A 19,045-nucleotide genomic window follows, 5' to 3' on the forward strand; every position below is an offset into this window, starting at 1 on the left:
AAAAAAAAAAAAAAAACCCCACCTTTTAACATTTTAATGTAAAAATCCAGACCGCTGTACTCACCTTTACCCTTTAAAAATAAAATACCATATATAAACAAATAAAATAAGTAAAGTTTTTCATGTTTTATTCAATGATTTAATGTCCAGAAGTGCCGTTTTTCTATCCGTGCTATTAATAGGAGGTTCTGTTAAATATATGTGTGTGAATGTAATTTTGAATTATATTGTGGGGACAATGGACACAACATCTTTTCTAAATGTTCTTACGCTTTGGATGAATACATGCCATTCCCAAGTGAATATAGGTTTATTTTCACCACTTAAAACCAAGAACACAATTAAATGATAGATTTTTTTATTTTTTATTTGTACATAATTTACTCATGCAAACTGTACTAAGAGTGAAAAGTACAGTTTGTGAAATGTCAAAGATTCAAAATTGTTAAGTACAGACATAGTGACAAGTTATGAAAAGGACTTTAGAGCAATTTTTTTTTCTAGTGGCAGAACAAAGATGCGCATTTCTAATACCGGAACACCATTCACCAAGTACATTTTCTCTTCATACTTACAAGATGTTCTTTTCATTTACAATTTAAGAATACAAAAGAAAAGTAATTGAAATGTATAAATAAGGTGAAAACGTGTCTGTATTATTCAAGGATAATCACTATTTCACTAATGACGTGTAATTGCAAAGATGTCATTGAAATGAAATCTAAAGCTTTCCTGCAGAATTCACATTTTTTTCCATGGAGGTTCTAACAGCATAATATGTGAAATTATATACTGCATGCCCCCATCCACGATCAAATAATAAAATATACCCATATATCATGTAGTGCATTTTCTTTAAAGGGACCCGTCATGCGAAATATGACAGAGATCCATTTTTATCATCTACACTCATTTCCAAATGGCCAGCAAACGTAGAGGTGTAAGTATTTTTTAAATAACTGGAACACCTTACCATGAGCGCTACAGCTACAGTCTGCGGGCATGTGGATTAAACCCAGCATGCATTGCAAACAGTCTGTACACATGCACGATTTATAGATGATTAAAAATTAGACTTTGCATTGTGTTGCACTAAAACAGTCCCTCTAAAAATCGGATTCCAACTGATTTGCATTTAGAGTTTGTCCTAAATTAATCTTTAAACAATTTACTAAGTTTAAAATATATATATTCATGATGGGGTGCATGACAGATCTGGATTATAGAATGTATAAAATTAGCACTACCAGTTGCAGAAAAAGCTACTGATGAATCCAGAATTTAGAGAGCAGATCTCTGCAAACAGATGCTTCTTTATATATCCATGTAAACACATTGATTTACTGAAATATTGCATTGTGAATCAGAGTAGATAATGGCACATTGAGATAACTCAATATCCGACAGACAACTGGATAGTGAGAATGCGTACTTTACAATCATCGCCTCCAAAACAAGTTACGTCATGGAATGTTAGTTAAATACACAATGGTTTAATTCACCTGCAATCTTGTATGAGCCAGCATATATTGAAGGCATCTTTAAACATTCAAGCATACTTTGCTGGCACGAATCTACAGATTCATTCATACCTCCATCATTCCCCAACTACCCCCCCCCCCTCCTACTCATACACTCAGAACATCACAGTAACATCTCCAAAAGTATCTTGATACCGATTTGTTTATCCACAAGAAATGTATCAAAAGTTTGCTACTAGGAAGATGACAGTGCTTACACAATAATTAATAACGTTAGCTTGCAAATACAATGACAAAAATAGTTTTTCCGAATTGTCCGATGTAGGTTTTTAGGCTTTTTCTGGCGGTCATAATCATGGTATACATCAACGTCATGATATTACATGTAGATGTGGAATTTCAAAAACCATTCTACTTATTACTAATAAACTAACACTCCACGGAATGGTTACTACGATTTTAGTAAGCTTCCCAAGAAAAACATTAAAACTAAATAACTGCACTTCAACTACAGAAAAAGTATTTTAAAATACATCTAAAATGATGCGATTTTGATCACTACAAAGGTTGTCATTTTATCTTTACGTCAAGTAGTATGTTCAATTTAAAATAAAATGATTAAAAAGCCGAAATAACCTACATAAAACAAAAATCGATAGACTTTCTCCCAATACTCTCCCCCTCTGAATGTGCAAAATAAAAAGGCAAAAAGATTAAAAGCAAACCGACCTTGTCTTTCTTTCTCATGCCTAGTGCATTATGACCTTGACACTCAAAGTCAAAAGGAACTATGCAGAACTTTGGTATAAATGCTGCAGACTAACCATTACCACCATATACTCAACATTTCAATTTGAAAGGTCATCCTGATATCTCTTAAAACAAAAATATCAAAGTAAAATTTTTAAACCATATTCGTGCATATCATATATGCTTAAAGGAGAAATTAAATGCAACATCCCCTCCAAAATAAGAATTAAATATTAATGGAAAAAAAGAAATCCTTAACCAGAGTAAAACAATGGTGGGCTACTTTTTTTGTAAATTAAATTATGATTTTGAGCTACTTTTTCCTCCTAATTTAAGACTGGCCGGTCAATGATTTTCCCTTCAAAGTCAGCAATTGTTACTAAGTCCTACTGCGTCACAGACAATTTTAATCAACTTCCAGATGACTGCGCAGGAGGCGGAGCCATAACATGTGCAACAGCTGGCTCTGTACTTTGATCTGCCATTTGGGTGAGAACAGATGTTGCTATTGCTTCTGCCACAGACGTGGAACTGACTCCATTAGAAGTACTAATTGAACTGTGTTGTATCGCTTCAGTCTGCGGACTGCTAGGCAACGAAATGTCTTCAGAACTCTCGTCTTTCTCTGCATCTGATATAAAAAAAAAATATATATATATTTATTACATAGGCTTTATAAATATCACAACAATAATATTGTACCACAATATGCATGCACACTTTTGCATTTATCAAGATAATTCTATTCCTATTTAGAGAACTTTATTAAGCCAACTCCGGTATAAAATGTTATTAATGGAATTTACAGTTAACATGGCTATTCCATGAAGCAAGATTAAATACGCCCATCAAAGAGAATCCATCACCCACAATTGTGTGCATGCTGAAGCAGGTTTCATTTATAAGGGGAAAAAAAGAGAAAAGAAAAAGGTAACGGCTTGTCAAAGCGCCACCCCTGCATTTAATTCAAACAGGAAGTGTACAGGCATTTTCAAAAAGTGGACAGCTGTACAGTCAAAGGGTATGCACAGCACAGCCAAGAATGACGTTAAATGGTTGACATGTGCATTTGTTTAAGGTAGCATGCAACAAATAATTCGAAGGTGTGTAAACTGTACATTCCAAGTTGCAATAAAAGGAGAACTGGGTAGGGGCTGTGATATAAAGTTCCAGTCACGAACTAGTTAAAGGACCACTAAAGTCACCCAGACCACTTAATCTCAGAAGTCCTGTAGGTTTAATCCTTCAAGGTAAAGCATTGCCATTTCTGCAAAAAATGACAGTGTTGTACCTTGAAGGGTTAAACAAGTCTGTAGTGGTTGCCATGCTGATAGCCACTAGAGGCGCTACTGCTGCACCGACCAAGTAAAACTTGGTGATGTGATATTGCAGCTGATATGAAAGCACTGGATTCAATGCTTTCCCAGATAAGCACTGGATGCATATAAGGTGTTCACTGCACATGCGCATCAGGTCCCAAACGCTCCTCTATGAGGAGTATTGGGTTGGAACAACGAAGGAGGAAGAAACGTCTCCTCTATGACACAGCGAGAGGCAGATAGACCAGAAGCGTCAAGGCAGTCTAAGCGCTGGAAAAAGGCAGGTAAAAACTCTATTTTCTTTTCCTCTTTCAAATAAGAGGGGGGAGGGAAGTCCCAAATCTAACTAGAGACGAGGGCACTACAGTGTTAGGAATACAGGTTTGTATTCCCAATGCTATAGGGTTTCTTTAAGAAGAATTTTATAGGGGAACATCAACTCTCTCTCTCTCTCTCTCTCTCTATATATATATATATATATATATTTACATTTTTTAAAAAAATATATATTTAAAAATAAAAACTCCCCTGCAGAAAATGATAAAATAAGAAAATCCTTCTCCAAATCCACCCCTGTTTAATATATATATATTCCCACCCCTATTTAATATATATATTCCCACCCCTGTTTAATATATATATTCTCACCCCTGTTTAATATATATATTCCCTCCCCTGTTTAATATATATATTCCCTCCCCTGTTTAATATATATATATTCCCTCCCCTGTTTAATATATATATTCCCTCCCCTGTTTAATATATATATTCAGTTATGCTCTGAGCGGTTTATTAACTAAACCCAGGAATTGTGGAAAACTATCTATTGTCCCCACAATATAATCCTCATAAGTTATACACCAAAATGGCAGATTTGGAAAACATTCTCAACCCTTTACTAATTTTCCAACTTGGCTTTTGTGGCTCAAAATTGGACTAAATTGGACGCGATAAATCCAAGTTTAGTCAATAAGCACAAGTGTCGTCCATCAAAATGCTATTAAACACTAGCTACACTCCGGTCTGCACGGCCAGTGGTGTTGTGGTAACATTCCAAAACCCATAATGGAAATAAATGTGGTTTTGCTAAGCAAACGGTGCTCTTCAATAAAATGTTTTACTTTCCTGTGTTACTTTGAATATTTGGAAAAAATATCGCTACAGTTTTGTTTTTTCCTTTAGTCCTAACTATTCCTGTGGTAAATATCTAAACATTAATTTCACCATTAATTTCACCAGTATACAACCAATCATTTATAAAAAAAAAAAAAAGTACAGTGTTTCCTTGTGTATTGTAAGGACTGGGTTTTGTAATACCCATGCAAACAGAATTGGAAAATTCCTAAATGGAGAACTGTTTGTAAATCATTCATTTTGAGCACGTGTGCTGCTGTAAACACCAATTACTCTCCAATAGAAATGATAAACTGCACTAAATAAAAATCTCTCTCCTACTCAGAGTAATCAAGCAATAAAAGTGGGGTGAAATAAAATGTTACAGAAAAAAATAAAAAACACAAAGTAAAACTTGCAGTGGTAGAACAATAACAATAGAAAATCACGTATCAGCCGTTAAAAAAGGTCCACTATAAGAGATTCACTTGAAAAATGATTTCCAATAAAATACTGCCGGTACCTTCCAATTTAGAGAATCTTGCCGCTGCAATAGTTGCAAGGTACATGAAAAAGTCTGCCCTCTGTATTTAAAACCTAGAAGTCGCAAACTTGCGTTGCAGACCAGCATAAAAAGAAAGGTCCTCAGTGGGCATAGAAAAAAATCAGGAATACTACCTTGTGTGAAACCAATTTAAAAGCATTATTACAGCCAATACAAGTTAAGCTCACATAAAATCAAGACGACCAGCGCCAACAGCCACTTTATTGATCAGTTTGCCCTTGAATTTAAGAAAAATCTGATACAGACGAAACGCGCCTGGATGCCAGGTTACAGGTAAGGCGGTAATTCCAGTAATATCAAGGAGAAGGCTGCGGCGCGCACGACACTTTGAAATCAAGGTCTCACGGATCACTAAAGTGCCAATGAAACAGATTATCTTTATTTTATTCCCTGGTGATCACAATAGCACGTTCCTTGTGGTTGCAATCTATTCCAGTTGTTCATGCAGCTTAGTTTGGACTCTTCCGATCTGTCCAACCTTGAGCCAGCTGATTTTGCCGTTGTGTCTAAACTCTGGTTTCCCTCGACCTTGGCCTGTCTCAGACCATTCTTGTGTTCAATAACTTTTTGCTAACATTAAGCTATTCTAAGGACAGACAATACACTTCAAGTACTGTGTGTTAGGGTATAATTTGCAGTGACCAATAACCACTGGCGTAAACTATAGATATCTGGGTAGAAAAAGAGCTTGCCAGCCGAAGTCCTCTGATCAAGGGGATACGAGGACACTAGAGAAAGAAAATGCAATGAAAAGTCATTATGTCAGAGTAGCGTACTCCAAGTGCATTCCCTAGATGTTAAAATGTTATGAATGGAATTCACTGACAACCCATGAGTTTTAGCATTTTAATACATCTCCCAGAGTTGTAACTTGAAAAATATTAAAAGATCAGATTATCTTTCCAGCGTTTATTAGCTTGTATAACAGGGAACGTAGACAGGACTGAAAGTGTGGGGGACGGGGACGGACCTTCTGCTATTTTCATGCAGCTCACAGGTGGCATGAAAACCCTAATGCCACAAGTTCTGTTCATGTTCAAGGTTGTGTGTTCACTTAGTGGTTTATTCACGAACACAACTGTAGTAACCTGGAAAAAAATAAAAAATAAAAATGAAAACAGAACTGCACAGTTCTCTCTGCCTGTGCTGTGTATGTGAAAGAGGGGTTTGTGTCGAGCCAGGGAAGAACCTGTTGCTGTAGTTGACTGCTCCATTAGACCACCGGAATAAGGGCACTATCTGGATATGAGAGCAGGGCTAAAGATACTCCAGCTGGGAATGATGTGAGTGGTGGGCAATCTCTGGCTGGGATTGATTTGATTGTGAGCTGAATACACTGTCTGGAATTCATGTGATTGGGAGGTGTAAAGGCATTATCTGGCTGGGAGCGATGTGAGGGCACTGTCTGTCTGGGATAAATATGCCTGGAGGGCTGAGGACCCTGTCTATCTGGGATTTATTGCAGTGGAGATGTAACTATGTGTTAGTAGACTGGAATAATACAACACTAGGAGTGACTAGATTATATTAGATTATAAAGCTGGGGTAATGGTTTGTAAGAGGGGAATAGGGTTAGTGGTAATCACGAGAGTACAGAGATCGTATTGCAATTGAAGCGGATAGGTGGTTTTAGGGAATAAGGCGATAGGGTAATGTGGTTGTAGCTGGGGTTGATTAGAGAGGTACGGGGATGAGATAATGTGGTTTTGACTTTGGGTTTCAGTGGATTCTGACAGGTTAAAGAGTATATAGGGTGGGAGTGATGTAAATAGATTTGTTTACAGGAATTTAAAATCATTATGATGCTTAGGAATGTGATCTTTGCAGCAGATCGCAAAACAAAATGATGTTTGCTGAGGTAGCAGTCCTCTTTTTTTTTTTGTAAACAGCAAATGTATCTTACATCCCATAACCTTAACTACGTAATTAAAAAAAAAGTCATCATATTTTATTTATTGTAGATGCCATATTGCAATCGGATTTAGAATGGTCTTCAAATAAAATGCCTAGCTAAGGGCTGTATTGGTTAATATAAAGCCCTAAAGTATTCAGTTTTTAGAGATGTCCCAAAAGCATCTGCTGATCTCAAAACCCTATTAGATCTCTACTTAAAATCAGCTCACAACAAATCCTGGCTCTTCTGCGGGGAGAGAAAAGGTATTTTGGATTTTGTTTATCATTCAGGCAACTTGTAAGTGTGACAGGCTACACGTTTATTTTTAGAAGATTCGTAATCCTATTCAAAATAAAGAGTTTAAAAAAAAAAAAAAAGAACATTCTCTTAAGAAACGAACAGCAGGGTTGTCATTTCACATGAGTGGATACAACTTTGAGCATGACTATTTTTAGTAAGCACATTGTAAATTAACTAATGCAATATTATTATAAGATGTGATGTAAACATATCTTGAAAAGCTTCCTTTGGCAAATAAAGATTAGTTTTCAAATGAATCTGCCTGCTTTTCCATTAACGGCAGCAGTGGATTATTCTAACACCTGACTCTAATGATGTTCACTCAGGAGAGTAAGCAACACTTAGAGTCTAAATGCCACCAGCTGTTCTAGCGATGCACAAATTAATTGGGCTCAAGGCACAGAAAATCAACTTCTTCACTTACGGAATCTGACTAATAATTCAATCATTCTGAACAGAATTAAAAAGCCCATGACTATAGATCACTGTAAATGGTATACTGCAAATGTGCGTTTTGCCCCACTAACAATTTTTTTAGATGAAGATAATGATAATGATATTTTATTGCATAAAAGACTTAAGTCTGATTGCTGCAGTGCTGTACAGAGACCTGAAATAACAGTTTGCTCACCAGAGATTTGCTACATATCAGGGTGTCTAATCCTCGTTCTCCAGCTGCTCAGTACTCCCCACAATCCAATGGCAGCTGGGGATCGGACACTGGACACTATTGCTTTACATTAACCACTTAAAGTAAAAATAAAAAAATACACAAGTTTTAAGAAAGTAGATAGAAAGAATATAATGGAAAGAATAACCCAGTATATTAGACAAACATTGTATGTATAATAATATACACACACAAAATGCGAATAAAGATTAAGAGCAGAAATATGTTTTCCAAAGAAAAGCCGTGCTATTTTACAAGTTGCCCCCCTACAAAATCTCTCATTCCAAGATTTAACTAGGTAGAAAATGTGTAATCCTGAAATCCATATGTTCAAGAGGTGATGGTTTAAGTACAGAGGGTGTAACACCCTATTTAGTGACTGATATTCAAACGAGTTACTAATTGGTGGAATGTTTGTCTTCTACACACAGGGCAAGTAATTTTTTTATTTTTATTTTTAAAGTGTCCCATTTAAAAAGGAAGGTAGGTCTGCTAAATATTTTACAGGACTAGACAAATCCTATTTCTGGGAGGAGAAGGACTAGGGTTTTGTAGTCAGGTTTTTCTGAACCATGTTGATGGTCATCACTTGAAACGTGCTGCCCTGCGGCATGTTTACATTAAAAGAATGCCAACTAATACAGCTTAGAAATTTATGTATATGCAGATACTTAAAAAAAATATATTATTTTTTTTGATGTTCAGTGTTCCTGACCTGTGTTTTCATGGATCCATAATTACAATTATTTATATAGTGACAACATATTGTGCATATTTGACATCCAGGAACAGTAGGTGAAGAGTGAAATGCTTAAAGTCTAAACAGTATCACTTCTTTTCGACAGTTCATAGCAAAATAAAAATACTGACTTCTAGTATATAGCATTTATATGTTGCAGTAAAGTTTAATTACAACACGTCTTCATTTCTGCACCATACAAATTCTACATATTAGAACACTTAATATGTATTGCCCATCAAAGTGAAGATGTTGTTATGGTGCCAGGAGTATCCCAATGCCTACCCCGACCATTGTAAGGAGTCAAACCATTTCATTACTGCTTGACTTCTTACCTGTTGTTCACTGGGTGCCGCTCCTATCTCCACCAATTCCTATGGAGAGTTGGTAGCTCCTAAGCCAAGGGGCTTTATTTGCTTATCCTGAATCATGTAGGGCTTGTCATGTACATGTGCTAAGTCATGTAGGGCTTGCTCATTGGCTGAGCGAATCAGTTGATCATGCGCAGCCTATGAGATGTGTTTGAGAAGGAGGCTTAGAGATGTGTGTAGAAGAGTCTGAGCGTGGATGAGTTGTGTGTGTGTTTTGCCCCACTCCTACTAACCTTTCCCTGGTGATCTGGCGAGGGGATCATTGCAGTCTGCACCAATATCGAGTGCAGACCACCAAAAGCTCTCTCACAGTTCCAGAGCGCACGTAATGACAGTGCCCTGGTTGTGATATGCTAAGTCATTAAAGGGACACTCCAGGAACCCAGACCACTTCTGCCCATTGGAGTGGTCTGGGTGCCAACTCCCACTACCCTTAACCCTGCAAGTGTAATTATTGCAGTTTTCATAAACTGCAATATTTACCTTGCAGAGTTAACTCCTCCTCTAGCCACTAGAGGGCACTTCCAGGTTCATAGCACAGATTTTCTGTGCTATAGCGTCGCTGGACGTCCTCACGCTATGTGAGGACCTCCAGCGTCGCTGAAATCGCCATAGGAAAGCATTGAAAGCATTTTTAATGCTTTCCTCTGGGGAGGTCTAATGTGCATGCGTGGCATTGCCGCGCATGCGCATTAGGTCTCCCCCGTCGACGGCCGCACATGCGCAATAGGTCTCCCCAGCCAGATGACGTCGGTGAGGGAGGAGTGTGGGCGGACTCCGAACCAGCGCCGAGGGACATCGGCGCTGGATACAGGTAAGTCACTGAAGGGGTCACCGATTTGTTTTCCTGGCACTGCAGAGTCCCTTTAAGAAGCTCTAGGCCGGGGATGACAGAAGAACATCTATGCCCATGCACTGCAAGAGTTAAATCACATATAGAGAGTATCAGTTTCTCCATTGAACGACGTGAAAGCAGGGGGAGTGCTTAATATCCCCAGGTAAGACATCAAGTCATTCTAAACTGGGTTGACTCCTTCCAATGGTTGGCTGGAGCACTCCTGACTCCAACACGCTGTAGTGGTTTTGGTGCTTGGAGTATTCCTTGTAATGCATGTTAAAATATGCTCTATCAAATGCAGTGATTACGTTTTGCTTTTCTATAACACTATAACTTTTTCACACTAGAATCTTCTAGTTGCTCAGATGATTAAACTTCACCTGGAGATTGTGTGGATAACAAGTTTACCGTCAAGTAGGTATAGATCTAATCAACACCTTGTGCTGGGGAAACTGACAGCTAGTGTATAGATGATAATATATTATAACCCAAAGATGGTTCCCTGCATACATCCAACACACCAAAAAAGTGTATCCTGGACTGGATTGAAAAGATGTGCTTCACATACTTCCAAATTACACTTTACCGAAAATAAATAAAGGAATACTTACTATGGCAAAACAGTGCCTAACCATTCATGTATTCATTGTTTCCATGTTACTCCTTATTTAGTTACTTTCCCCCACCATCATCCAAAAAATCCCAAAACAAATGTGTTTGCCTTGATAGGTCACCCCCATAGACTGAAACCTGGTGTAGTCTGGCAAGCATATAAATGATCAGACAAATTTGAATGCACATAAAACTGAACATCTGACCCAACTACAGTAAGTCTATGTTTCATGCGAGTTCTAATTTGTCTACACTATGAAAATTCTGCTTATTTTTATCCTGAGACTGGCCAGGACGAAGGGGTGTAAGGCATGTCCTCCTTAACATCTTGAATAAAAAAATAAAAATGTAATTTTGGGGTCATCAACAGCATCAAGTTGCCAAAGCATGGCTAACACTTCTCATAAAGAAGCATAAGATTCAGTGCTTCTCTGTGAGAACCAAAAGGACGGATTGCAGAAATGACTGTGCCTGCAATGTAGGTCCTCAATACCATTTCATTGGATTAGTTCTCACACTACGTGGATTGGGTTGGAAAAAAGACTGTCTTGGTGCTGGATTACAGGAAAGTAATTATTTTTTTTAAATTATTTAAAAAAAAAAAAAAACAAATGGGGCCAGTAACCTAAAAAACAAACAAACAAAAAACAAAAGAAATATATTTTGATACTTCCAACCACCATGTAACATCCTCAATCAATACAGTAATTAATGGAAAACGTTAGATTTAGAAAAAAAAATATAAAGATTTTATATATATATATATATATATATATATATATATATATATATATATTCTATTTAGAAGAGGCAAATAAACACTGCAGCTTGTACGAATCATTCCTGCGGAAATCTATAGATCACACATTTTTACAGATATATTTAGGAATATTGGTTTTCTGAATATCACACTGTGGTCTACAATTTACAATATTGTACAACGTCTTGTATTATATAGTGTCATATAATGGCCAATTTCACAAGGTATAAAATGTACATTATAGAATACTATGTGAATACAATTTACAATATTGTACACCTTATTGTCTTCTCCGGTTCTGCTCATGTCCCATTTCTTAATACTATGGAACATTTGTCTACATTCCTGCAAAACAGAAGACACAAGCTTAGCATGAGGATGAGTACATTCTAATTATGTCTGGAGGGATAGCAAAAATCCTTATAAGAAATAGTTTAGGTAAACCATGCTTACATTGCAGTTGCTTGTGGCAGACATTATGTGGATTTATCAGATGGGAGGTATAATGGGCTCATCCTTGCTGTGATCATTGTTAATACCCATTTCTAGCAAATGCCTATCCTGTTCCAATTTACTGCAAAATGTTATTCTCTACCCCTGTCAAATGACTGTGCATCTGTGGAGTAAGATTTATCAGCTCAAAAATGACAAAAATCAGTGTTCTAAATATATATGGCAATAGAAAGTTGTGTTTACCTCTCAATTCTTTTAAATGAAAAAATATTGCCTGATCTGATAAAACAGCTTAAAATGACTACAAGTAAAATGGGGGCTATTAAATTTTATCGCAAGCACCTGAGGAACTGTTCGCATGCAATTCAAAATGTTTCTTTATCCTCCTGAATTACTGACACTGGCAAATTAAAATGAAGTGGCTGCATATGGCAGAAACAATCTTCACATTTACAAATATCCTGGAATACCATTAAATCATAAAAGAGAAAGCTGTGGGTTATATATTATGAATGCTGCCTAATGGATTCACAGTTTTGCTATTTGTTACAAATATGTGTACGAGGGACGAAATTGGCCATTTATTCTACAGCAGCAGCTGGTTGGTAAATTCTATATCATAGCCAGCGAGACTGAAGGAGAGACTGAACAATAATTAACCTATACAATGCTGAGGAGGTGAATAGAAACATCACTTTGAAAAAATGATATCTTCCTCTACCACATGCTATATAGACTGCAAGCTTGCAAGATCTCAAAATCTACTGCATCAGTTTGCTTTGGTAGTGATTAATACCTTTGGATTTTTTTGAGCTATAAAAAAGAATTCATAGATAAAAACATGGAATAATGTAGACTTAAAGCCCATAGAAGTGGAATAGTCATTTCTTCAAGTTTTGCACGGAAATAAATTATTAAAATGATATATATATTTATACATACATAAAAAACTGTTTACAAACTGACAGTCTCTATGGTCCTTCCTGCTTCTGTGCAGGGAGTGAAGCAGAGAAGGTCATAGAGACTGTCAGTTTTCAAATACTGTCTCACCCAAGGTGCATGTATACGGCTGAAGGATCCGGTCATATACTAAAAAGAACATTTTGAGGCACAGTTGCCATTTAACTGTATCCAAGATGCAACTCTAAAGTAACACATTTCTGAAGATTCACAATACGTGTTGTGAGCTGTATGTATAGGAATATGGACAGGGTTATTCAAACAAAAATTTTAGAAAAATAAATAAATAAAATCTTACGGGGTAATTCAGGAGGGGACATTTTGAGGTTTTTTTCCAGAACAACTATTTTAGTCTAAAACCGTCCTTTAGAATTAAACTAGCTACAATTCTGAGTTTAGAGAATGAATCTGTGTGTGACTGAACGTGACCCCATGAAATAAAAAAAATAAAAACTAGATTGTCATATTGAAGCATAAATGTGCACACACATTTCATATAAAAACAAAGTTAGAGTTCAATACAAGACAATATTTTCATATTTACTTTCAGCATAAAAAAAGCAAAAATTGAGTTCTTGAATTATATAAATGCCTTGAAATTGTAATCAGCATTCTGGATTGACTTTTAAAGCATTGTTGATATCGTCTGTTAGGTGGCAATCCAATAGGGATGCATCATACGTACAGAATTTTGACCCCCAGAATCACTTCACTCCCCTAAGCTTTATTTATTTGCACACCAAGGACCAGGCCGATCGCTATGCTACTGATGCATTACTATTTCCCCCACTAGGTGGCCAAAAAAAAAAGTGTTTATGGGAGCTGCAGCTTTCCCTGACACCTGGAACCTATGAAAATACCACCTGCAAACCCTTACAGTCCCATCTCACAGTAAGGTTTTTACGTGGCACCCATCCTTTAAATATATAAAAGGATAAGACTTTTGCTTTGCAAATACAATTGAATGAGATTAGCAGGATTGCTTGATGGTGGCGGCATATTCTCGACTGTACAATGGGTGACAGACTATGCAATAAAAACACATTACATGGGGTGAATGATTTGTATAATCTAGGGACCCTTAAATCAGTGCAGGCATACACAACCCTTGTGGAAGTAACACTCTCAGGCCAGAGGCTGTATGGACCACTGTTGCACCAAGATTAAAGAAACCTTAGCCTTTAAAAAAAAATAAAGAAAATAAAATACATGAAAATAAAAAGTATATTAAAAACAAATACAATAAAAATATGAAAATAAATAAACAAAAAATGGATACATAAAGCTGAAGCTTGTATTAGTTGAGAGGATGTCATCTCTGGGTTCTGCAGACATTCAAAAACCACTAGACCTTCAATATAGTAGTTTACTATGCGGTTGCCAGAGTTCTTATAAATTGTGTGTGTAAAACACACACAAAGATACATATTGCAACTAGCAGGCTGATTTATGGTAATCAGATTGCGCACAGACGTAATAAAATCTGTAATTGAGTCAGTGATGAACACACAGTACAGGACACTGAGGGAAAACGGTCATGTGATGGCTTTGTAGCAAACCGCAAAATATAAGCCACCATAATATTGCAGTCTTAAAGATCATCAAGGGGTTTAGTCTCCCACTAAAAAAAAATGTGAGTGAAAGTAAATATTTATTTGAATTCATCCCTTCAAATCTATATTATTTTAACTGAAAAATCACTTTTAATCTCTTAGGTGTCAGAAGGACTTGCAAAGAACTTAAGCACCTTAAGCAAAGTCATATTTCACAAAGTGGAAAATAACCCTAATCAAATAACATCTAAAACTTACCCAGCAGTAACCTTGCCTTATTTTCAATATTTAATGTTAACACTAGAAGTGGGAGTGTGCGAGTCTCCTGTATTAATGGTAGCGCGTTTTTTTTTGGCAGTATTTCACTGATGTAGCCCAAGGCCATGGGTAATGGAACATTACTCACTATGATAGCCAGATTTCTTCTGCATGGCGGTTACAGGGCAATCTTTATGAGCCAGAAGAAGCTGTTTCAGCTGCGCCACTTCATTTCTCAGCAGGGTGACTTCATTCTGGAGGTAAAGGGGAAAGTTTCTCTTTAGAACCACATGGAACAAGTCCTCAAAGTTCACAGTAAAGTGCTAACATCCGTTTACTCAGCAGCTCTCTTCTGGAACTAAACTTGAATTCAGAAAGCATCCATTAACCTGCTAAAGGCCATTGACTATCAATGCAGTCATACTAATCTAAGCCCCCTTTATGGCATGGAATTTCATCAGTTGTAGGTAGTGTGCAGAGCTGCGTACGTTAAATAAGTACTGTCCACGGCATGATTTGTTCCCCCTCCCCCCACCCACCAGTCTTTATCTGAAATATTGATTTTATTGCAATAGAAAGAAATTCACAAACCGGTAGGCATTAGATTAAAGAGAATAAAATAAAAATGATGTATGTGCCTAAACTGTAACAGAAGTAACGGTGAACCCCTACCTATGTTTATCAAATGTCAGAAATTCACCAGGAGACCCCCCCCCCCAAATAAATATCAATGATAAATAAAAGAAAAACACACACAGCAGCCCACCCTAAAAACCGCTATATTGAGCTTCTATTTGCATTTGCTTGGTGAATTCACATTTTAATGATTAACCCTGACAAACTTGGATTGTGAATAAGGAATTTGATGTTTCATCATCTCTTCAATGGCCTGAATGCCGGCATCTCCCAGGAGGGTATACATTCATGACATAACCAAACCAAAAATAAAATAATTTACAATAGCCCAAAAAAATGAAATAATATATAAACATACATACTAGAAATGTTTGGAAAAGAAATGGAAACATCACTTTGCTGATACTGCATAGTTCTATATAAAAAGGAAATTGAAATGATTACATACACATGATTCTGAACACCCACTTTATTTTCAATTACTAGTACTTCAAATTATCATTTTTCATGCAACCACTAAATAAATTCCATGCAACGCTTACAAGTAAGCACAGAACACATTGCAATTCAATTAATAGAAAAGTTTTCAAAGAAAATGTATATTTTCTTAACAGAGTAATTATGGCATTACTCCAATGGGTTAATTCTCCCATAAAACCTTTATGAGCTGTTGAGAACTGGCAGCAAATTCAAGGTAAATCATTACTGAAAATGGCAAATATGTTGAAAGGAGAATAGACCATGAACCTCAGATTTTTTTCAATTTTTTTAAAAGTAATTTATGAAAAATTTTTATAGAAAAAATTAATTTAAAAAAACAAAACCTAACAGAATGTATATTTACATACATGTTTAAGCAGAAATTGTTAATAAGGTTACATTATTCAGGAAATAGGAGACTAATGTACAATTCTAAACTTGTAAAAGGGGCATTCTAAGCTCCCTTCCCGTTCTAGCTCAGAACAGGGGACACTGTGTCATAAGTCTTAGTGTGCCAGTTGCAATTTTTTGTTACAAGTTGCAATTTAATAGAATGGGGACCTCCCTTAAGCCCATAGGCCAGATGACAATGACCGGCTGAATATTTTTAAAATTCAATTAAAAAAAAAATATATATATTTTTTTAAATTTTAAAAAAAAAGTTTGGGTGAAGGGGAGATATGTTTAGAATGGTTAAAGTTCCTGGGCTTTTTTTCCTCCAACAGCCATGTGCACACAATACTTGAGACACTAGAGGCAATGAACCGATAGGGTGACTTGAAAGCTTTCAAAACTAAAAAGAGTACACTAAGGCATGCTTGGGGATAGCAGAGGGATGGTTTGCTTAAAGGGACACTAGAGTCATCAGAACAACTACAGCTTATTGAATTTGTTCTGGTGAGTAGAATCATTACCTTCAGGCTTTTTGCTGTAAACACTGTCTTTTCAGAGAAAATGCAGTGTTTACATTACAACCTAGTGATAGCTTCACTGGCCACTCCTCAGATGGTTGTTAGAGATCCTTCCTTGGTCATGCCTGCCTAAAATGCATCCAAACATTCAGTATCTCCTCCCTCTGCATGCAGACACTGAACTTTCCTCATAGAGATTCATTGATTCAATCCATCTCTATGAGGATATGCTGATTGGCCAGGGCTGTGTTTGAATCATGCTGGCTCTGCCCCTGATCCGCCTCTTTCTCAGTCTCAGCCAATCCTATGGGGAAGCATTGTGATTGGCTCAGAACACCACTTCTGATGATGTCAGCAGGCAGGTCAAAAGGAAACAGGGACAAAGCCAACAGCTCCAGACTTTAATACAAGTAAGATTTTACTATATTTAGGGAGACACGAGGGGACCAGGGTGGCTAGATGGTGGTTTTAACCCTATAGGAATACAGGTTTGTGTTCCTGACCCTATAGTGCTCCTTTAAGAAATCATTTTTCCAGGTTTCCCTCCCATTCTATACTTCTAAATTAAACACTTTATACTGACCATGTGCATAAGGACTTCTAGGCAGATATATAATAAATCCAAAACCTCACATATTGGCTGTACAGAGAAATGTTAGCAATTTAAAATATACAACATGTACATGGGCTTATCTGGAGTATTACTGAATTTTAACTTTAATAATAAAAACCTTTTCAAGATAGAATGATTAATTTACTTTACAGTGGTGAACAGAAAACTGAATTGCAAAATTCGGCCCACATTATCAAATCAGGACTAAGAGTTGGAACATTTTTCAAAGTCGCCCATTTTGGCCTAACATTTGCAATCCTGTTTTTAACCCCTTAAGGACCAAACTTATGGTATAAAAGGGAATCATGACATGTCACACATGTCATGTGTCCTTAAGGGGTTAATGCACAGTTTATTGACTAAACTCCAGCATCTCTTCAACTATAGATCTACACAATGTGTGTAGCCATTAGTGTTCACCCATTTATTTCAAGACTTTTCATGTATAGACAAAATAGTATATAGTATACACAAAATATACTGAACAACGTTGTCTTCAAAAGCAACAATACAGTTTTAATTACCATAGAGAAGTTACATGGACAACACCAACTGCTTATTGAAGAAAACAAAAACATAACAAAAAAACACCACATCATTTGGGGAAACAGTGATGGGAGAAGACACAGCCTTTTGGAAGTTCCAAAAGTAGAAAGCAGGGAAGACATTAAAAAAAAATGTAAACAAAGAAACATAGAATGTGAAGGCAGATAAGAACCATTCGACCCATCTAGTCTGCCCAATTTTCTAAATACTTTCATTAGTCCCTGGCCTTATCTTCTAGCTAGGATAGTCTTATGCCTATCCCACGCAGGCTTAAACTCCCTCACTGTGTTAACCTCTACCACTTCAGCTGGAAGACTATTCCATGCGTCCACTGCCCTCTCAGTAAAGTAATACTTCCTGATATTTTTAAACCTTTGCCCCTCTAATTTAAGACTATGTCCTCTTGTTGTGGTAGTTTTTCTTCTTTTAAATATAGTCTCCTCCTTTACTGTGTTGATTCCCTTTATGTATTTAAATGTTTCTATCATATCCCCCCTGTCTCGTCTTATCTCCAAACTGTACATGTTAAGATCCTTTAACCTTTCCTTGTAAGTTTTATCCTGCAATCCATGAACCAGTTTAGCAGCCCTTCTCTGAACTCTTTCTAGAGTATCAATATCCTTCTGAAGATACGGTCTCCAGTACTGCGTACAATACTCCAAGTGAGGTCTCACCAGTGTTCTGTACAATGGCATGAGCACTTCCCTCTTTCTACTGCTAATACCTCTCCCTATACAGCCAAGCATTCTGCTAGCATTTCCTGCTGCTCTATTACATTGTCTGCCGCCTACCTTTAAGTCATTGAAATAAATTCCCCTAAATACCTTTCCTCAGATGTTGAGGTTAGGACTCAATCAAATATTCTATACTCTGCCCTTGGGTTTTTCCATCCAAGATGCATTATCTTGCACTTATCCACATTAAATGTCAGTTGCCACAACTCTGACCGTTTTTCTAGTTTACCTAAATCATTTGCCATTTGGCTTATCCCTCCTGGAACATCAACCCTGTTACATATCTTAGTATCATCAGCAAAAAGACATACCTTACCATCAAGACCTTCTGCCATACAACCAATAAAAATATTAAAGAGAATGGGTCCAAGTACAGATCCCTGAGGTACCCCACTGGTGACAAGCCCATGCTTTGAATATACTCCATTCACTACAACCCTCTGTTGCCTGTCACTCAGCCAATGCCTTAAACATTCAACAATACTGGAA

At 36.8% G+C, this 19,045-nt stretch overlaps 1 protein-coding gene across 2 annotated transcripts in view; it reads right to left on the reverse strand.

Annotated features, from left to right (window-relative positions):
* Positions 1-353: 353 nt before the first annotated feature.
* Positions 354-19,045, reverse strand: part of ATF2 (activating transcription factor 2) — an 87,038-nt gene continuing 68,346 nt past the window's right edge. For both annotated transcript variants that reach the window (XM_063429764.1, XM_063429763.1), the window contains 2 exons: positions 14,785-14,890; positions 354-2,862 (listed from right to left, as the gene is read on the reverse strand). In XM_063429764.1, coding sequence (XP_063285834.1) covers positions 2,642-2,862; positions 14,785-14,890 — 327 coding nt within the window. In that variant the 3' untranslated portion in view covers positions 354-2,641. The remainder of the gene's footprint in view (positions 2,863-14,784; positions 14,891-19,045) is intronic.

Source organism: Pelobates fuscus, chromosome 8 (genome assembly GCF_036172605.1).
Source record: "Pelobates fuscus isolate aPelFus1 chromosome 8, aPelFus1.pri, whole genome shotgun sequence".
NCBI classification, from domain to species: domain Eukaryota; kingdom Metazoa; phylum Chordata; class Amphibia; order Anura; family Pelobatidae; genus Pelobates; species Pelobates fuscus.